This window comes from Talpa occidentalis, unplaced genomic scaffold (assembly GCF_014898055.3).
Source record: "Talpa occidentalis isolate TD23 unplaced genomic scaffold, MPIMG_talOcc4v2.1 talOcc4.10, whole genome shotgun sequence".
Taxonomy (NCBI): Eukaryota; Metazoa; Chordata; class Mammalia; order Eulipotyphla; family Talpidae; genus Talpa; species Talpa occidentalis.
Window position 1 is genome coordinate 22839685 of NW_023600993.1, and position 17217 is coordinate 22856901.

Here is a 17217-nt window from a genome sequence, read left to right on the forward strand (position 1 = left end):
CAAAGGACTTGGTTTGTTCAACAAATCCATCGCGGGGAGAAAGAAAAGAAGGAGGGGAAACTTATAGATTAAACAAGATTTATGTGATGAATTAATTAAATGGAAAATGTGGACTTTTAGAATCCTTGTTCATACAAGTGAATTATTTTTTAAAAGCAAAAGGAAAAATTTATTATGGACTGAATATTTTATGACATTAAGAAATTACTATTATAAGTATATCATGTTCTTTTCTTTTAAGAAAGGGGAGTCCATAACTTTTACAGACATACTGAAGTATTTATAGATGAATGTTATGGTGTGTGGGATTTGCTTCAAACAAATGGAGTGGTGGGGGAGGGGATAGCTGAAAAAGCAGAACATAAGCTAATGATTGTTGAGGCTGCATGGTGGGTATATGGAGACTCATTAGTTTTGCGTGCATTGGAAATGAAAAGTTTAAAATTCAAGAAGGAAGGAGAAAGGTAGGGAAGGATGGAGAGAGAGAGAGAGAGAGAGAGAGAGAGAGAGAGAGAGAAAAGGAAGGGGGAAGAAGAAAGAATCATATGAAACATATAAAAAACACATCCATTATTCCTTACCAACCAGTGTCAATGACAAAGAACATTCCTTTTGGTAGGAAAGTCTGAAGAAAAAGGTAAAACTGATAAACTACATAAAAAAGATAAAGGCAGAAGTCATTATCTGTGGTTCATGGCAGAACAAATGGGTTGTAATGTAGATTTTACCCCAAAGTCAAAGAATTCTGACCATCTGTACCACCAGACAACTATCAATCCACTTCTCAGTGGAATTTAAAAAAAAAAAAAAATGGAGGACACACACCTGAAGCTAATACATCTGCAACAAAGGAAGAATTTTTAACGTATAAAACGTCAAACCAAATACAGTAATCTAACTGACCCTGGGATAAGGAGATTCTTTCAATGAAAAAATGTAAAGAGAAAATAACAGAAAAGTAAGATTAAAACCTAGAAAATGAAAGAGACTTTCATTTCCATCTTCCTTAGAGTGTACAGTCCCTAGGAGGAGCGATAGCCTTCCATCCCAGCTCAGAGGCTGGGCCTTGCACTTTCCAGCAGCCGTGTAACTTCGCTGCTCTCTATTGGAAAGTTATGGGAGAATGGTCTCACGTTCCTTGAGCAGTGGGGGGCTGTGGAGGGTGGGGAGGGAACAGAGGAGAGGTCCACCTCATCCAGAAGGCTTTTCGTCCAAGAAGCAAGAGACTGACACCAAGATAGCACCATGCTTGAAGAGCAGGAGTCAAGTCAGCCTTGGCTGGAGTACAGCAGATGGCCAGAGCCAGGCCTGGCCTTCCTCAGCAACGGACATGTCAGCTTGAACACATTCTGGCAGCTAAGGAAGAGACGGCATCTTGCCAGACCTTACGTGCTAGACCCAGCCCCAAAATGGGGTGACGGTCATGGACAGGTATTGGGTGGAAGCAACCTGGAAAAATGGGTTGATGAAGAAATCAGGAATCATTCTGAATGCAACCCATAACCGGTTTGGCCTGCAGAATTCTCAGTCAGGAGTTATGTAGGAGAGTGGAAGCTGGGGCCCTGCTGGAGAGGCGGGGTTCATCTTTTAAGGTTAATTCTAGGCAAGACTCCTGAATCTGGTGATGTCAGTGTTTTAATAGGTTCCGGCCACCTGGGAATGAGAATATCCACGAAACTCCACAGAACATGGAGAGCCAAGCACCTGGAAATGGAACATCTGTAAATGAGTTTCTCTATTTTAATTTCACCATGCTCTCTCCTCTCTCCCACACATAGGTCTGGCTGCTGGCATTCCCTCCCTGGCATTCTCCCTCTCCTACCCACACACATGCATATGTGTTTTCTCCCTCTTATTTTTCTCTCCCCTCTTACCTCTTTTCTAGCTTGCGAGACTTGCTTGTCTAGTTCCTCAGGTATCATTTTACCCCTAAGAGACATAGATTGGAGACATTCAGTTATGTTTAGTAGTGAACAGACATTAGTACTGCTTTTTAAAGAGTGAATTTCCCCCTCCACCCACCAGGCTTCCGGATCCTGTCCTCATTACCTTCCATCTGTTTCCACAAAGCAAATATTCTCAGTCCCAATACCAAGAAAGGAGGCTGCCTTCTTCATAGAGTAATGACACTATGTGAACAGGGGCGGGAGAAAAGAGACATGAGTGCAGAGCATGGAAAAAGTTTTGCTTCCTGTGTAAGTCATATGGGCTGAGCTCGATCTTTGGAACACTATTGCAAAAGAAAAAAAAAAAGGAAAAGAAAATAGTAATTCAATTGAGTATCTTAGGATTGTGGTTGAGAGAATTGCCTTTGTAGTCACAGAAACCAGAATTTAATTCCCAGTTCTTCTAGCTACTGCTAGGGGATGTTGAACAAATAATATATGTCCTCCAAGCCTCAATTTGCTAATCTATAAAGTGGGCATGCCAGCATCTACTCCATTTGCTTCTCATAGAATTAAATGTGTTAATATATGTAAAGGGCTGAGCAAGAGCCTGGCATATGGAGCAAACTTGGTCACTGGAGGCTATTTTCCATAACACTGAGAAAAGTTTCTCTTGATGCTACTAAGATGACTCAATATTTATGGAAACAGAATCTAGTCCACTGCTGACTCAAACCCCCCTAAGGACTGAGCAGACTCTCAAAGATTGCAATCACAGACCCCAGAAGAATTTAATGATTTTCAAAAGCAAATAATGGGTCATAAATGTTGATCATACACTTGACTGATCTTGATTAATATTGAATGTATGAGTCAAATTAGACACACAGCAAAGTGACTAAAATGAAAATAATGAAAGCAATAATAATGTATAGACACCACTTTTTGCAGCGCTGGCTAATAAGTAACCCTAGTGTATTTCTTGTTGGTAAACAGTAGTATGTGCCTTAGTTCATTGGGCCTTTTCTCCCACACTCCCTAGAGCCTGTGAGACAATTAGCATTCAAACACCAGAGACAGTGCTCTTTATAGATTCGTGTGGACAGGTGGTCAATTAATTCTTTTTCATGCCAGAAAATGAAGGTGCTAAAGGACATTATTGTACCAAAAAACCTTAGTAATTTAATTTGTAGGTATGAATACATTAAAAGAGTAGTCATGCCTTCACACTTAACTTGATACATTCCCTCAAATGTGGTCATTTTTTTCTTCTTTTGTCACAAGAGTTTTATTGGGAGCTCCTTTTTTAACTAAGAAAAAAATAAATGCAAAAGTAACACCATCAGGAAAAATGAAACTGTACTAAATAATTAATTTGCAAATATCAAATAGGACAAGCCCAAAATGCCTGTAGGAGGCATTCATTTCAGGTTGTTACAAGAGCAGATGCATATTGAAGAGGAATCATGTACAGGAAAATGTAATTAATTCTCTACCAGCTACATCAACCCACCACAGCTAAGGTGACGTAGCTAGGGTGAATTATTTCTCACCAGAGATTTCAGTTCTGGCAACTAAAAGGCTATTGATTTCATAGAAATAAATACTAACCCACCTCTCTGACATCTGCCTCGAAGGGAAATCAGACTGCTGTGCCCTGAGAGAGTAAACAGCCACCAACAAATGGATCGAGTGAATATGAAACTGGTCAGAATAAGAACAGTTTCAGCAGCAGCGCTATCTTGGGTACCTCCGGGCAAAGTCTAGCCCAATGTCAACCTTAAATGGGTAGGGACAGAAAAGAACTCTGCAAAACTGAAGTCTAAACATCTGAAAGCATCAGAGCAAGAAAGGAACCCTGCAAGGGGAAAGAAAGAGGGCAACACTTCAGACATGCCAGGCAGTTTCAAGGAATGGAAAAACCTAGAAGGCTGGAGTTCAGAAGTAATAGCTGCATTTAGAAACAAATGGTGCTGCTCCCATCCCTGGCAAAAGAGAAGTCATTCTAAGATCCAACCTCCCCCCGGGCTTCATCTGCCTACAGAATACGCAAAGATCTCAGTGGGGCCATTTCTGTCAAGATAAAACAGCAGTGTCTACATGAAAGTCTGGCTGTGCTGAAGTTTTCTTTTCTGGCTGTTGCAAGGATTATTTTTTTTCTGTGACCTTGAGTTTCTCAACAAACCCCTGCCCTTCCCTCCACGTGGATGTGGTTCTGGACAACTGGACTCCTAGCGTGGGCTATTTTGATGCTCCAGTTAGCTCCGGCGGTGAGAAGAGCAAGGTTTGTGAATGTTATGCATCAGGACAGAGAGAACTGGAATACAGGTTACCTGCCCAATGTTCACTAAAACAGCATTAGAAGTACCTGCTTGGCAACAACAAAGAAAATAATCCAGTCAAAAAATGGGCAGAAGAGCTAAAAAGAAACTTCTCTGAAGAGGAAATGCAAATGGCCAACAGACATATGAAAAAATGTTCAACATCACTTGTAATCAGGGAAATGCAAATCAAAACTACCATGAGATACCATCTCACACCAGTGAGAATGGCACATATTAAAAAAACTAGCAACAACAAAAAAATGTTGGCGAGGGTGTGGAGAAAAAGGAACTCTTCTGCACTGTTGGTGGGAGTGCAAACTGGTCCAACCACTATGGAGAGCTGTGTGGAGATTTCTGGACCTAATAAACATAGAGCTTCCATATGATCCAGCAATTCCACTCCTAGGTATTTACCCAAAGGAAACAGAAACATCAATTCCAAAGAGCAACTGCACCCCTATGTTTATAGCAGCACTGTTTACAATAGCTAAGCTTTGGAAACAACCCAAATGCCCAAAAATAGATGACTGGATCAAGAAGATGTGGTACATATATACCATGGAATATTACTCAGCATTCAAAAAAGATAAACACATGCAGTTTGCAGCAACATGGGTGGCGCTGGAAGGGATCATGCTCAGCGAAATAAGCCAAAAAGAAAAAGAAAAATACCGGATGGTCTCACTCATAACAGGAATCTAGAAAACTTAAATAAGGGACCAGGAAAATGAATATAAGAAAGTGAAAATCAAAATCAACAAAAAACTATGAACCAGAGACACTTTTTGGGGGGTGGGGGGGGGAGGGGAAGGATTGGGGTCAGAATGGGGCGTTTGTCCCCACCAACTGGGAGAACATTTTTGCACCCAACACTAATGATAAAGGACTGATCACAAAAATCTGCAAAGAGCTGATGAGACTCAGCAACAACAAAGAAAATAATCCAGTCAAAAAATGGGCAGAAGAGCTAAAAAGAAACTTCTCTGAAGAGGAAATGCAAATGGCCAACAGGCATATGAAAAAATGTTCAACATCACTTGCCATCAGGGAAATGCAAATCAAAACTACCATGAGATACCATCTTACACCAGTGAGAATGGCACATATTAAAAAAACTAGCAACAACAAATGCTGGCGAGGGTGTGGAGAAAAAGGAACTCTTCTGCACTGTTGGTGGGAGTGCAAACTGGTCCAACCACTGTGGAGAGCTGTGTGAAGATTTCTGGACCTACTAAACATAGAGCTTCCATATGATCCAGCAATTCCACTCCTAGGTATTTACCCAAAGGACACAGAAACATCAATTCCAAAGAACACCTGCACCCCTATGTGTATAGCAGCACTGTTTACAATAGCTAAGCTTTGGAAACAACCCAAATGCCCAAAAATAGATGACTGGATCAAGAAGATGTGGTACATATATACCATGGAATATTACTCAGCATTCAAAAAAGATAAACACATGCAATTTGCAGCAACATGGATGGCGCTGGAAGGGATCATGCTCAGCGAAATAAGCCAAAAAGAAAAAGAAAAATACCGGATGGTCTCACTCATAGCAGGAATCTAGAAAACTTAAATAAGGGACCAGGAAAATGAATAACTATAAGAAAGTGAAAATCAAAATCAACAAAAAACTATGAACCAGAGACACTTTTAGGCGGGCGGGGGCGGGAGGGGAGGGATTGGGGTCAGAATGGGGGCTGCAATTGTATGGGGAATATAACAATAAAATTTATAAAAAAAAAAAAATAAAAATTCAGAGAATGGGAGAGAGGCTTTTAGGTTAAATAGCAATCTCTGCCATATCATTTGTCAGACCAGATTTTATCACATGGCAATGACAACAGTTCAACGGGTTATTACAATCAACATGCTTCCTATCCCAGGACTTGGGCAACTCCCTGGGATCTTGCTCCGCTTCTATACAGAAAAGACAATGACACTTCATTTTGATTTGAGTAAATAAAGTTTCACAGACTGTGTACTGGTTTTCTAGATCATGACTATTGTCTTGGCTTTGTATCATGGGATGTTCCAACTTCCTAAAAATAAAAGAGCATTGAAAAATGAAAAAAAAAAAAAAAAAAAAAGAATGGGGCGTTTGCAATTGTATGGGGGAATATAAAAATAAAATTTATTATTAAAAAAAAAAAAAGTACCTGCTTGGCCATAATAGCGATAATATTGCCACTAATATCTGAACTCAGGTGAGCTTGCGCAAATGGTAGGGTGATAAGTTGGGTGAGGTCAGTGAGGTACTTCAGGTGCACCATTTAAGGAAGCATGAGCCTGAGACACTTACCCAGCACACCTCACACAGCTCCCCCCACCCCAGCCTCCATCTGCTACTAGAAGCAAGGAGAACATCCCATCCTGGTCTTTGAGGTGTGAGTTTCTTTTCTTCTCTTACTTTACAATGGCAGACAATAATCCCTTGCTTCATATTGATTTCCAGCATGGCTTGGATTATTCAGCACTTTACAAACCAAGGATTTCTATAAACCCAAGGAGTTTATATCTAAGCACTAATCAACCGACAGATGTATTACTCTGATTAATTTTCTCCAAAAGCTCCCTTCTCTTTTGTTCTAACTTAGCACTAGAGAGGCTACCTGGATATGTTGACAGTACAAGGGTCTCTGCTACTAACTGCCAGGTCTCCATTAACATCTGATTTACAATCAAAATCTGTAGAGTGTAGAAACATCTTGGGTGGTAGCTATATTTAGTCTGAATTCAATGCTGCAAGGTAGTGGTGGAGTCAAATCACCCTTGCTTATCTAGGGCAGCATCAAAACAGGAAAAGCAAGATCACATAATCAAATAATGTAGGATAATAATGTAGGAGCCCTTCATGGGCCAAAGAAGGAAAATAAAGGAGATTTGGTAAAAAGTTTAACAGAGAATTGCAGACCATTTAGGAAACAGACTTCTCCAATTCTGTTCTTCTTCAACTAAATGATGGATGGATTCATTGTATTAAGCAGTGAAGGTTGTCACCAAAATATTCAAATAATGCAAATGCTATGGCCTGCCTCTTTGGCAGAGCAGGACAAGAGAAGAAACTACGAAGAGAAGCTGGAAGGGTGGGGTGAAAACATATGTTCAAGGCTGTAGCGGGTCTGAATTTGTGGAATATTTTTGTGGACTCCACATTGTTATGGACTGAAACAATGTTTCCTCAAAATTCATACTTAATCTGTTATTCCTAATGTGCGAGTATGAGAATTAGACCATCAGGGCAGAAAACCCTCATGAAATTAGTGCCTTAGAAGGAGAGAAAGACAGATCTTATTGATTCTACAAGCAACAACAGGGGAAAGGCCACGTGAGCACACAGTGATTTCAAAGTAGACTCTCACCAGACACCACATCTGCCAGCACCTTGATCTTGGACTTCTCAGCCTCCAGAATATGACAAATTCATGTCTATTGTCTAAGCCATCCAGCCTCTGGTGTTTGTTACAGCAGCCTGACCAAACTAAGACATACGCCTCATGCATGGTTTTCTGGCTGCATCTTCTGCTGGTATGTTAGGCAACTCATATATTCTGTCTCCTTTTGCAATATATTTCCATGGAGATAAAAAAAAATAGTTATTTCTGTTTTCACAACCACATGAGGTTTTAATTTCTTTTCACTCTCCATTTGCCAATAACACACCTGTGTTTCTGATATTTCCCAGGCATTACCATTATTCTAGGCTTCCATAGTATTTCTTCTCCCCTTCAGGGCAATTATCCAGAAAAAGATTCTAGCCATTCTAGCCATTTTTAAACCAAATGAAGAACAAAAAAAAAAGACAAAAAGTAAAAGCACTGAACTGATAGCAGGGGCCCTATTTAATCAGCTTCCTCTGCATGGAACTAGCAACTCAAATGTGGAAGGGACTTCACATTTCTGATACACTAGTGCTCCTGAAACAGAAATAACCAGGGTTGGGACCCAGACACTAATTCCTTAATAATCCCAAGCAACAAAATATTTTTCCCAGAAGTCAACATTCCCAAACATTCTTTTCTCACTAAGAAAGAATGACTCACAAAGAAGGGCCGGAGCAGCTGAGTTTAAAATCTCAGATTTGATGATTCCTTCTTCCCCCTCCCATCACTGACACCCACTTTGCATTCAGTGCTGAACACAACAGAACAAAGGTCAGGAGGAAAACATGGGAGTGGCCAGGTTTTCCACCATTGTTGATCTCTTAGTACAATCTGTCCTTTCGCAATAATAAAGTAACTTTTCCTCTTGAAAGAAAATAACAAATACAGAAAAACTCAGCTGGAAATAAGGGGCTCCGGTGGTTGATGGGAGATCAAGGATAATGACAGAAGGTACAGAAGCTAAACTCTTCCTGCCAGGGACCTGGGGAAGAAGCAGGGGTTGACTAGAGAGAGGCACCCGCTGGTATCACACAGAAATTGAAGAGAAGAAACAGAGAATCATGTCCAGACCATACTGCACTTAACTTACACCATCCGTCACCTATCTACATTACTATGGTTTGAACATTCTCCTCTGAACAATAGTATCTGACATTTTTATCTATTATATGCCAGATGCCACTTTACCTGGATTAACTCATCCAATTTTTGCAAACTACAAAGCAGAGTTGGATGGGTGGAATAACCACCAAATGGTAACTAGGCTCATGTGCCTGCTGGATTGCTCTAATGGCCTCAGATTCTTCAACATTGGAGAACTGTTGCTGCTCCTTGAATCCACGTCCTTTGCCAGATGACTTCAAAGAGAGTTACCTTAAGAGGTAGAGGCTATTTTTCCATTTCTTGAATCTGGGTTCTTAAAGCCAACTCTTTGCCAAGGAAATGAGATAGAAATGTCAATGCACTATTCTGTGCCTAGCACTCAAGAGGCCTGATGTGCTTTTTGATCTGTATCATTGTCATGAGAACCACCTGGATTGGCCTCCTGGAGGATGAGAGGTGTGTGGAGCAGAGAGCACTTGCTAGATCAACCACTGCCAGCCAACCCCTAGAGACCTGTGGGAGTCCACAGGTGCAGAATTGCTCTGCTAGCCCAAGACTTGCAAGCAATAGTATGTTTATAGTTCCATGCCACTGGGTTCTGGGATAATATAATGGAGTCAAGAGCTAACTGATAGAATTTTACAAATCATTCTTACAAATTACGAAACTGAGGCAAAGCAAAGTTAATCAACTTACTTGAGGTTGCTCAGATAGTAAGTAGTAGAGACAGGAACTGAATCCAGGCAGCCTAACTCAAAACTGACACACATATCCTCAGTAAGACCTCCCACTTTAGTAGTTAGTAGAGATGGGGATTGTGGCAACAAGCAATTGTGTGAGTGTGTGTGTGTGTGTGTGTGTGTGTGTGTGTGTTCACTATGACTAAACATTGTCCTTTCCTCTTGAAAAGTTGTGTCAACCATTCAAAGCAAACCGTTTCACAAGGAAATGTGGACAGAAGACACAGCCGAGGTCCATCCAAGTTCTAATAACAAGGCACTCAAAGAAGAGATTCACAGAAAGATAGCACTTTAAAATAAAATGTTCTCTTTTCTCAAAGAAAATGTTATAGGTTATACCTTTTAAATAAAAGTGCCCTACAAAATTGGGTGCAGAGGGGTGACAGTATCAAACCTGCCAAAATTTCCTTTGGAATGAAATAAAATGTTATACTTAGTCATATTAGTCCCACACAGATAGGACAGAAGCACATCAGGCGTGCCCAAGCAAACAAGGCTTCTTAAAGAATGCAGTCCCAGAAAATCCATAGCAAATATCAAAAATAATATTTTACCTCTGCAGATGTGAAAAGGATTAATCTTGGCAACCCAGACAGGCCCTTTTCCTTGATATCAGGACAATATTTATATCTAGCTAAATTCATGGCATACATGTTGGATACCGAACCACCTGCAAAAAACAAAATTGACACGGCAGGTTTGTAGCATGAAGTCACAGTTCCCTAAGTGCCACCTGCAGCAGAAAGCGGGCATGGCTGGGCTGCTCTGTCTAACCACAAATCCTGAGAAATTTCCCTGAACACCATGCCTCACCCCTGCCCACCAACACTCTGAATGCTTACTTGTATACTTCCTAATCTCCTTTTCTAGCAATTTCCAGTCTCAGCAAAGAGAGACGTTTTGGTCTATTATCTCATTCCATAGTTTTTCCAAACTCAAAATTTCAATTTATGAGCTCGGGACTAGGGTCAGTACCAAGTCTTCAAAGTTATGAACATTCCTTTTTGTCTGTCATCTGATCAATAAAATGACAATACATGCTCATCCCTGGCTGTAAAAAAGGACTGTAGGATAAACAAAACGTGATTTAGTCTTCTCAAGTAAAATTGATTTAAGAACTTGAAAAATTTAGTGTTGCTTTTCCAGATGCCCAACAGCAGATAAATTCCTTTACATTAGATATAAATCTTAAAGTGTAGCTATCTCATTGGTTGAACATTTACTTCGCATTTATGCAAAACATTATCACTCTGGAGGCAGGCACAAGCTAGATTCTCACCAAGTAGCATTTATAATACCCGACATTTTATAATGCGTAAATCTGCAAAGGGTTCTTCCTCACGTAAGACAAGAATAAATTTTTTGGTGCTTGTAATAAAAGGGGGATGGCAATAACTAATTGTACTTACCTGGGTTAAATATTCCATCCCCTTCTTTCCAGCCAATAAATTCAATCATTTTCTTCAGAACCGCTTCTTCCACTAACAGAAACACTGGGGACACCTCATACGTATAACTAGATAGATATAAAAAACACTTCACTTCTATGACTAGAGTCAACCATCCCTTTGGTGACACAAGAAATGCACACAGAGTTTCACTAAACCAAATGGCTACTGGAGTGTAGCTAGAGTCTTTGGAAATGTGTCCATTGGAAATAGAGAAATAGATATTCAGTGATAGTGCAAGTCATGGCTTAAAAATGTCCATAGGTGGTAGCTGTAAGCACATGCAGGCTACTTCTGCAGCATTATTTTGAGGGCACCTTCAATTCCATTGGGAGCGATAAAGGCAGTATATCTGGATTTTTGTATTAGCCATGAGCTGTGGACATTTTACTCTTTGGATCCTTTGCACACTGCTTTGCATGCAGGTTGAAGAAAAGCCATCATCATGATAACCAGAATTTATTAAGTCACTACTGTGAGTTCCTTAACAGTCAGGTCTTGATAGTCTACATGGAGACTATCCCCCCTGAACTAAGGCTTCCCCACCATAGTCCTGTGTTTATACAATCAGGGAGCCCTCTTGGGATAGCTCTTATGTGAAGATATCACTGCACAGCGCCAACCACATCCCAGATCAGTGAAGGAGATGTTGCCCTAGGCTAGAGCACCATGTTAGAGAGCACTGCAAGTGTGCAGGGACTCACTGAGTTGCAGGGACACACAACAGTACGTACATACCACCCACATCACACCCTTCCCTATGGTGGCTTACTGCTGATGACTGGTATAACTCTCTGGACCCAATTCAGAACTACTCTGCCGGACCACTGTAGTTTCAGAGATCTCCATGGGTCAAGCCTGGGTCTTCATGAGATCAACAATGACCTCATGAAGGCTGCATGGTAGCTTGACTTCTAGCTCTGTCACTTCTATTTCCCTACCCTCCCATCACCCGTGTTGATCCCGAGGATATTCTTTCATAAACATCCTGCTCACTAACTCCATCAAGAGCAGCTTCCTGTGAACCAACCCGTGACAGTTACCAAGCCTTGTTTCGTAAAGTTTGAATCTCTTCTCTCTCCAGGTAACTGGAGAGAGACTAAATATCTATATTCGCCTTCTCTAATAATTAGATAATTACATTAAATTAGGTCTGAATAAATATATTCTCTAAATATAAAGCTAAGCACACAAACTCAGATTAAAGTCACTGAATTTAATATAATTATTTTACCTGCAAGGAAATTCTTTGGGAAGGGGTCAAAAAAAAAACAAAACACCTACTATGTGTCCCTTCCCCATGTGCCAAGCATTCTATAAAAGTGTTGTTTTACAAACAAGATAGGCTCTGTCTTCAGCCGTGTTTTGCAACCAGTTTACCCACACCCAAAGTATGAGAAAATTATATGTGCATATATAAATATAATTGAAAAAAAATCACTTTCTTTTAAAAAATTAACTTTAAATCTGTCTTTGGAAACTAGTTCACTTGTAAATCTGTGAACAGGCCTGGGAGGAGGAGGCAATGTAAAATGTTCTTGTGGCTTGGACACATTTTTAATAATTATTCAGTTTTGCAGGAATTTAATGTGTAAAAACTTTAAAATATTTCAGCTAGAAGAATCCAGATGAAAGGTGAGAAAACCCAAGGAAAATTCAAGGAAAGTCTCATAAAAATTGTATAATTTTGCCATCATCTCTAATTCACCTACCACTTAACTCCTCTACCCATTGCAACCTGGCATCACCTCACACTCATGCACCAAAAATTCTCCTTGAAATCTCCAGTGATTCATGTTGTGATTCCAGAGGACACTTGTTAGTCTTTGTCTAAATTAAACATTCAACAACATGTAACAATGGATGGACTCTACTCATTGCTTCTATGACTTCCCACTTGATCATTTCTTTCTTCTGTTTCTCCATTATAGTCAATCTGCTTCCTCTTAGCCATTAAACATACATGTCTTTAAGGTCCACTCATAAGCTCTAGTCTCGCTTCATTTTATAAGCTATTTCCTGTTTTGTTTTTATTCAAAATTCAGGTTTCCTTCACTATCTAAAAGTAGAACATTTCTATGAAACCTTTTTATAGCTTGCAATGGTGTAAAGTTAAGATGAAATTACCATTCATTTATATGAAAAAAAAATGAGCTTTCTAAGATTCCCCAAATAACCTACCCAATCATAACAAATAGCACATAAAACCTAAAATAACACCAACCTATAGTCCAAGAAGGAATAATCTGAAAAATACACAGCTTGTATAAAGTAATTCCTGGGGAGGGAGCTTGGCAAGCCATTCTCTTGTTTGGTAAGTCATTCTTACCTGGAGAATGGCTGCTGCAAAACAAATGCTTCCCACTATTTTTGGGTTTTGCCTTTTGTCATGAAAGTGAAAATTCCCTTGGATTTTTTTTTTTTTTTTTGGTTAGGAAAACAGATAATGGATGTAGGTCTTTTGTAACAGTGAAGTGGCATAACATACACTTTCAAAAAATGAAGGATCCCTGTATCCTGTTCATTAAAATCACTTGTTAAACTTTGAAAATACATCAGTACCTGGGACACACCCCAGAAATTCAGACTGAACTGTTCTGGAGTGAGACCTAGGTCTTGGTATACTTTTTTCAAGGTTCCGAACTTGATTCTAATAAGCAGTCAAGGTTGAGAATCACTAACTTAAGTCATCTCCTCCATGCCCATTATTTTAATTACCACCAATTCATGAATAACTCCTAAATTTATGCTTTCCATATATATATTGGAATTCCAGACCCACATATGTTTCAACTTAGTTTATATATAGTCGTGGATATCTTGAAGACACTACAAATGCAAATGCTTACGCTTGAAAACTTAGCACTACTTCAATATGACTTTTCATGTAGGAATGAATGAAAAGGTGCTTATTAATTTTCTCATTTGTGAAGTGGCAATAACAATGACCACCCGATTCATCTCACAGTACCACTATCAAATCAAACAGTTATTTGAATACGGCTGTTAAATAAGACTATTTCATTATTTATGATGACAGTGTACAAATGAAATCATTAAAAAAATAGTTAATATAATTACATCAACTTAAAAAACAGTTCTAACCCATGTACAGAGAAAAATTCCAGTAGAATGGTACTTACACACTTGGGTTTAATGCCTCTGTCATAAATCGGGCCACCAAGGAATAATAATCAAGTCCAGCATATAACTGGTTGAAAAATCTTGGGTGATCTGTAAGTTTAAACACAGCATTCATCTACACAGCAATAAGCAAGGGGGAAAACAGATTGATAAAGCAATTATACAAATGAGTCTTTCAGACAACAGAAACAGCCAGCCACAAGAGTATATTTCATGATTCTACTTATATGACATTCAATTATTAGGCAGAGCTGAGGTGTGGAGATAGATGTTAAATTCTGGGTACCTGTATTAGGGAGATATTGATTGGGAAAAAACTTAAAGGAGCTTCTGGAGTACTGGGAATGAGGTAAACCTCCATCTAGGTTATGGTTACTTTCATACAGATATGTACAGATTCATCAAACTTAACACTTAAGAGTTGTCCACTCCACTAAATGTGAATTAACCTCAGCATTTTTTTTAAGCATCAAAATCCAGTCATGTACAGCAGAACAAATATTGAAGGCCCATCTCAGAGCTCTTTCCACGAAACAGTATTTCCAAGCAAAACCTGAGCACTCTTTCAAGAACTCTGATTTACCTGCTCCTTTTTCCTATAACCCAGATCCAATGAGAACCTCTGAGACATGGATGATTTGAACATTGTTTGCCCAAGAATCAACGCCAACTACCATCATCTTCTGAAAATTTCCACAGCAACTTCACCAACTGTAAACACATCTCACTCATCAACAGGGTTCACTTCAGGCCACTGGCATTTTTCAGATTGGACCATTTTCCATAAAATGATTGGCATTATGTAGATGGAGTAAGAGGTGACTCATCATGTCACTTGCATAAACTTTCTGATTCAACTTACTTCAAAGGCAGTTGTCATGAAGACTCAAACAACTTTAGTTCCAACTGTCTATTTTTCGCCCTCTTATGAAAGGTCTTATAAAGGTTCTTGTCTTTATACAGTGAGAATATTCACACCATACACCAGGCTAACTGGCTTGACATTCTCAGTCACAGGAAGCCCAGCATGACAAAGAACAAAGTGGCAGAAGGTCTATTTCTAAATTTGAGTGTTAGGGAACCATTCTAGTCGGTGACCTCTCATTACAACTTACATTTCGTTTTAGTTTTTTTTTATTTTTTTCCTTTTTACACTAGGGTTTGAATTAAAAAAAAAGTCTCAAAAGAAAATGTCTTTTCAAATAATACATGGAAAACTTCCTCTAATCTGGCAAAGGAAATCAGACATTGCTACAAGTCATTTTAATAAGATTTTTTTTTAGTTCCATGCTAATTTATGATTGATTTCCATGGTAACATTATGGAAAATATCCAGTAAACTGAAAAATCTACTGCATTAAATGTCATGTTACACTTCTGACATGCACTATAATAATAAGATATGTATCTCTGCTTTTGATATGCTAACGGGGTTTTTGATACATACCCAGACTTTCCCAAGGGGTTATAAACCAATTATTTTTTACCCAGGATTGTATTATGTTCTTTGCACTAAATTTAGTTCAGTGTCAAAACTCACAAAGCACAATGCCTATATAGTCTTAAGCACCAGATTACCTTTACATCACATTGAGAAATACATTTTGAAAAGTTACTCTCCTGCTTTTGAAAGTTGTTCACTGGTTATGAAGGATATTAATAGTTGGAATAGTACTTCAGTACAAGACTGATGTCATGTTACTGTTTACACTAAAGATCATAGTGGTTAACCATTATTCTGAAATTACCACAGCAAAATCTTACTGTGTACCCCTTTTTCTGCTACTTTCTTAAAGGACCTTAATTTATGATCCTATCAAATTTGATGGAATAATTTGGTAGTTTAACAAATGCCAAAAGTTGATCATTCACCTTCAAATAAATTTATTCCTGTTTGTAGTAAAGGCAGGCTCCTGAGCATGTGTGTGTGTGTGTGTGTGTGTGTGTGTGTGTGTGTGTGTGGTCTGAGCCAACAAGACTTAAAGTTCCTTAATTCTATAATAAAAAAACATTTAATTCTATAAAGATATCAAGATATCTATAATCAAATTCTCTCATCAAAATATCATGTGTTTGGATCTACAAGAAATGATAAATTACAGTTACAATAGATGATCTTGATTAGCAGTGAAGGATGGATTGCCCAGGAGAGGCTAGTATTTACACATGACCACCTACAACTGTCTTTCTACCAACTGATCTTTGGACTTGACAACAAATCTGTCATATGGCCAGATATTGTATTGTCCTGTCTGATATTGTAAACCATCAGAACTGCTACGCTTCCCATACACATTCTCATACTCAGCTTCACCATGAAGTCAATATGTGCTTAAGAAAAAGGAAGGACACGTTAGAGGCACAGATCAAGCTCACTTGTTTTGACGCTGTAGCGTATGACATCCTTGCAGAGCTCCAGCAGTCTGTGGTGTGGTTCTCCAGCATCTCTCATCTCCAGATCAAGCAGCTTCTTCAGTTGTTCAGGAGGTTGCCATTCACAAACCTGAAGATTCACCAACAGCACAATTCATCAAGCATCCTCTCCAACAAGGTATTAAGAGGATGTTAGAAATATGGACCCTGCCCTTTTGAAACTTCTAGATAAGCAGAGAGACAGAGCATTAAACTTATATCCACTGTTCAGAGTGAAAAGAACTATGACAGTAATAAAGATGTTCTTGGCACAAAGGAGGGGTTCCATCTTAGATGTGAGATATTTAAAATGTAGAATCAATAGAACTTGAATTTCCTGCTCCTTTAGGTTGTTCCCTAAATGCACCAGGCATGTTCCCACCTTAGGGCCTTTGCACAGGCCATGCCCTCTGCCTAGGATGCGCTCCCCTAAGTATCTTTATAATGAGCTTTCTCACATCTTTCAAAATTCACTTTCTTAATGACATCCTTTCAGTGACATCAATCTTGACTCCCTTATATAAAATCACAAGCTGCACATCTACCATCTCTATCACTTCCCTCTGGCTTTCTTCACTCTACCTTTTTCTAATAGCACTTATCATTCCCCAACCTACTATGAAATTTATGTATTATGATCTCCATGAAATCTGAGACACCATTCTGTTAGCTGATTGGTCCCAAGTAAGGAACATAGAATCTGCTACTAAGAGATGTTCAATGAAGGTGTAATGAACAAATTAAGAGGCACAGGCTCAGCTCATGATAGGCCT

General features: G+C 39.1%; 1 protein-coding gene across 1 annotated transcript in view; it reads right to left on the bottom strand.

The window, feature by feature from the left end:
• GADL1 (glutamate decarboxylase like 1) overlaps window positions 1-17217 on the bottom strand; it is a 219772-nt gene that overhangs the window by 116849 nt on the left and 85706 nt on the right. The window contains exons 3-8 of the mRNA XM_037519952.2: window positions 16409-16535; window positions 14032-14122; window positions 10850-10956; window positions 9995-10110; window positions 2050-2129; window positions 1875-1929 (exon numbers count right to left, since the gene is read on the bottom strand). Of these exons, the coding sequence (XP_037375849.1) occupies window positions 1875-1929; window positions 2050-2129; window positions 9995-10110; window positions 10850-10956; window positions 14032-14122; window positions 16409-16535 (576 nt within the window). The remainder of the gene's footprint in view (window positions 1-1874; window positions 1930-2049; window positions 2130-9994; window positions 10111-10849; window positions 10957-14031; window positions 14123-16408; window positions 16536-17217) is intronic.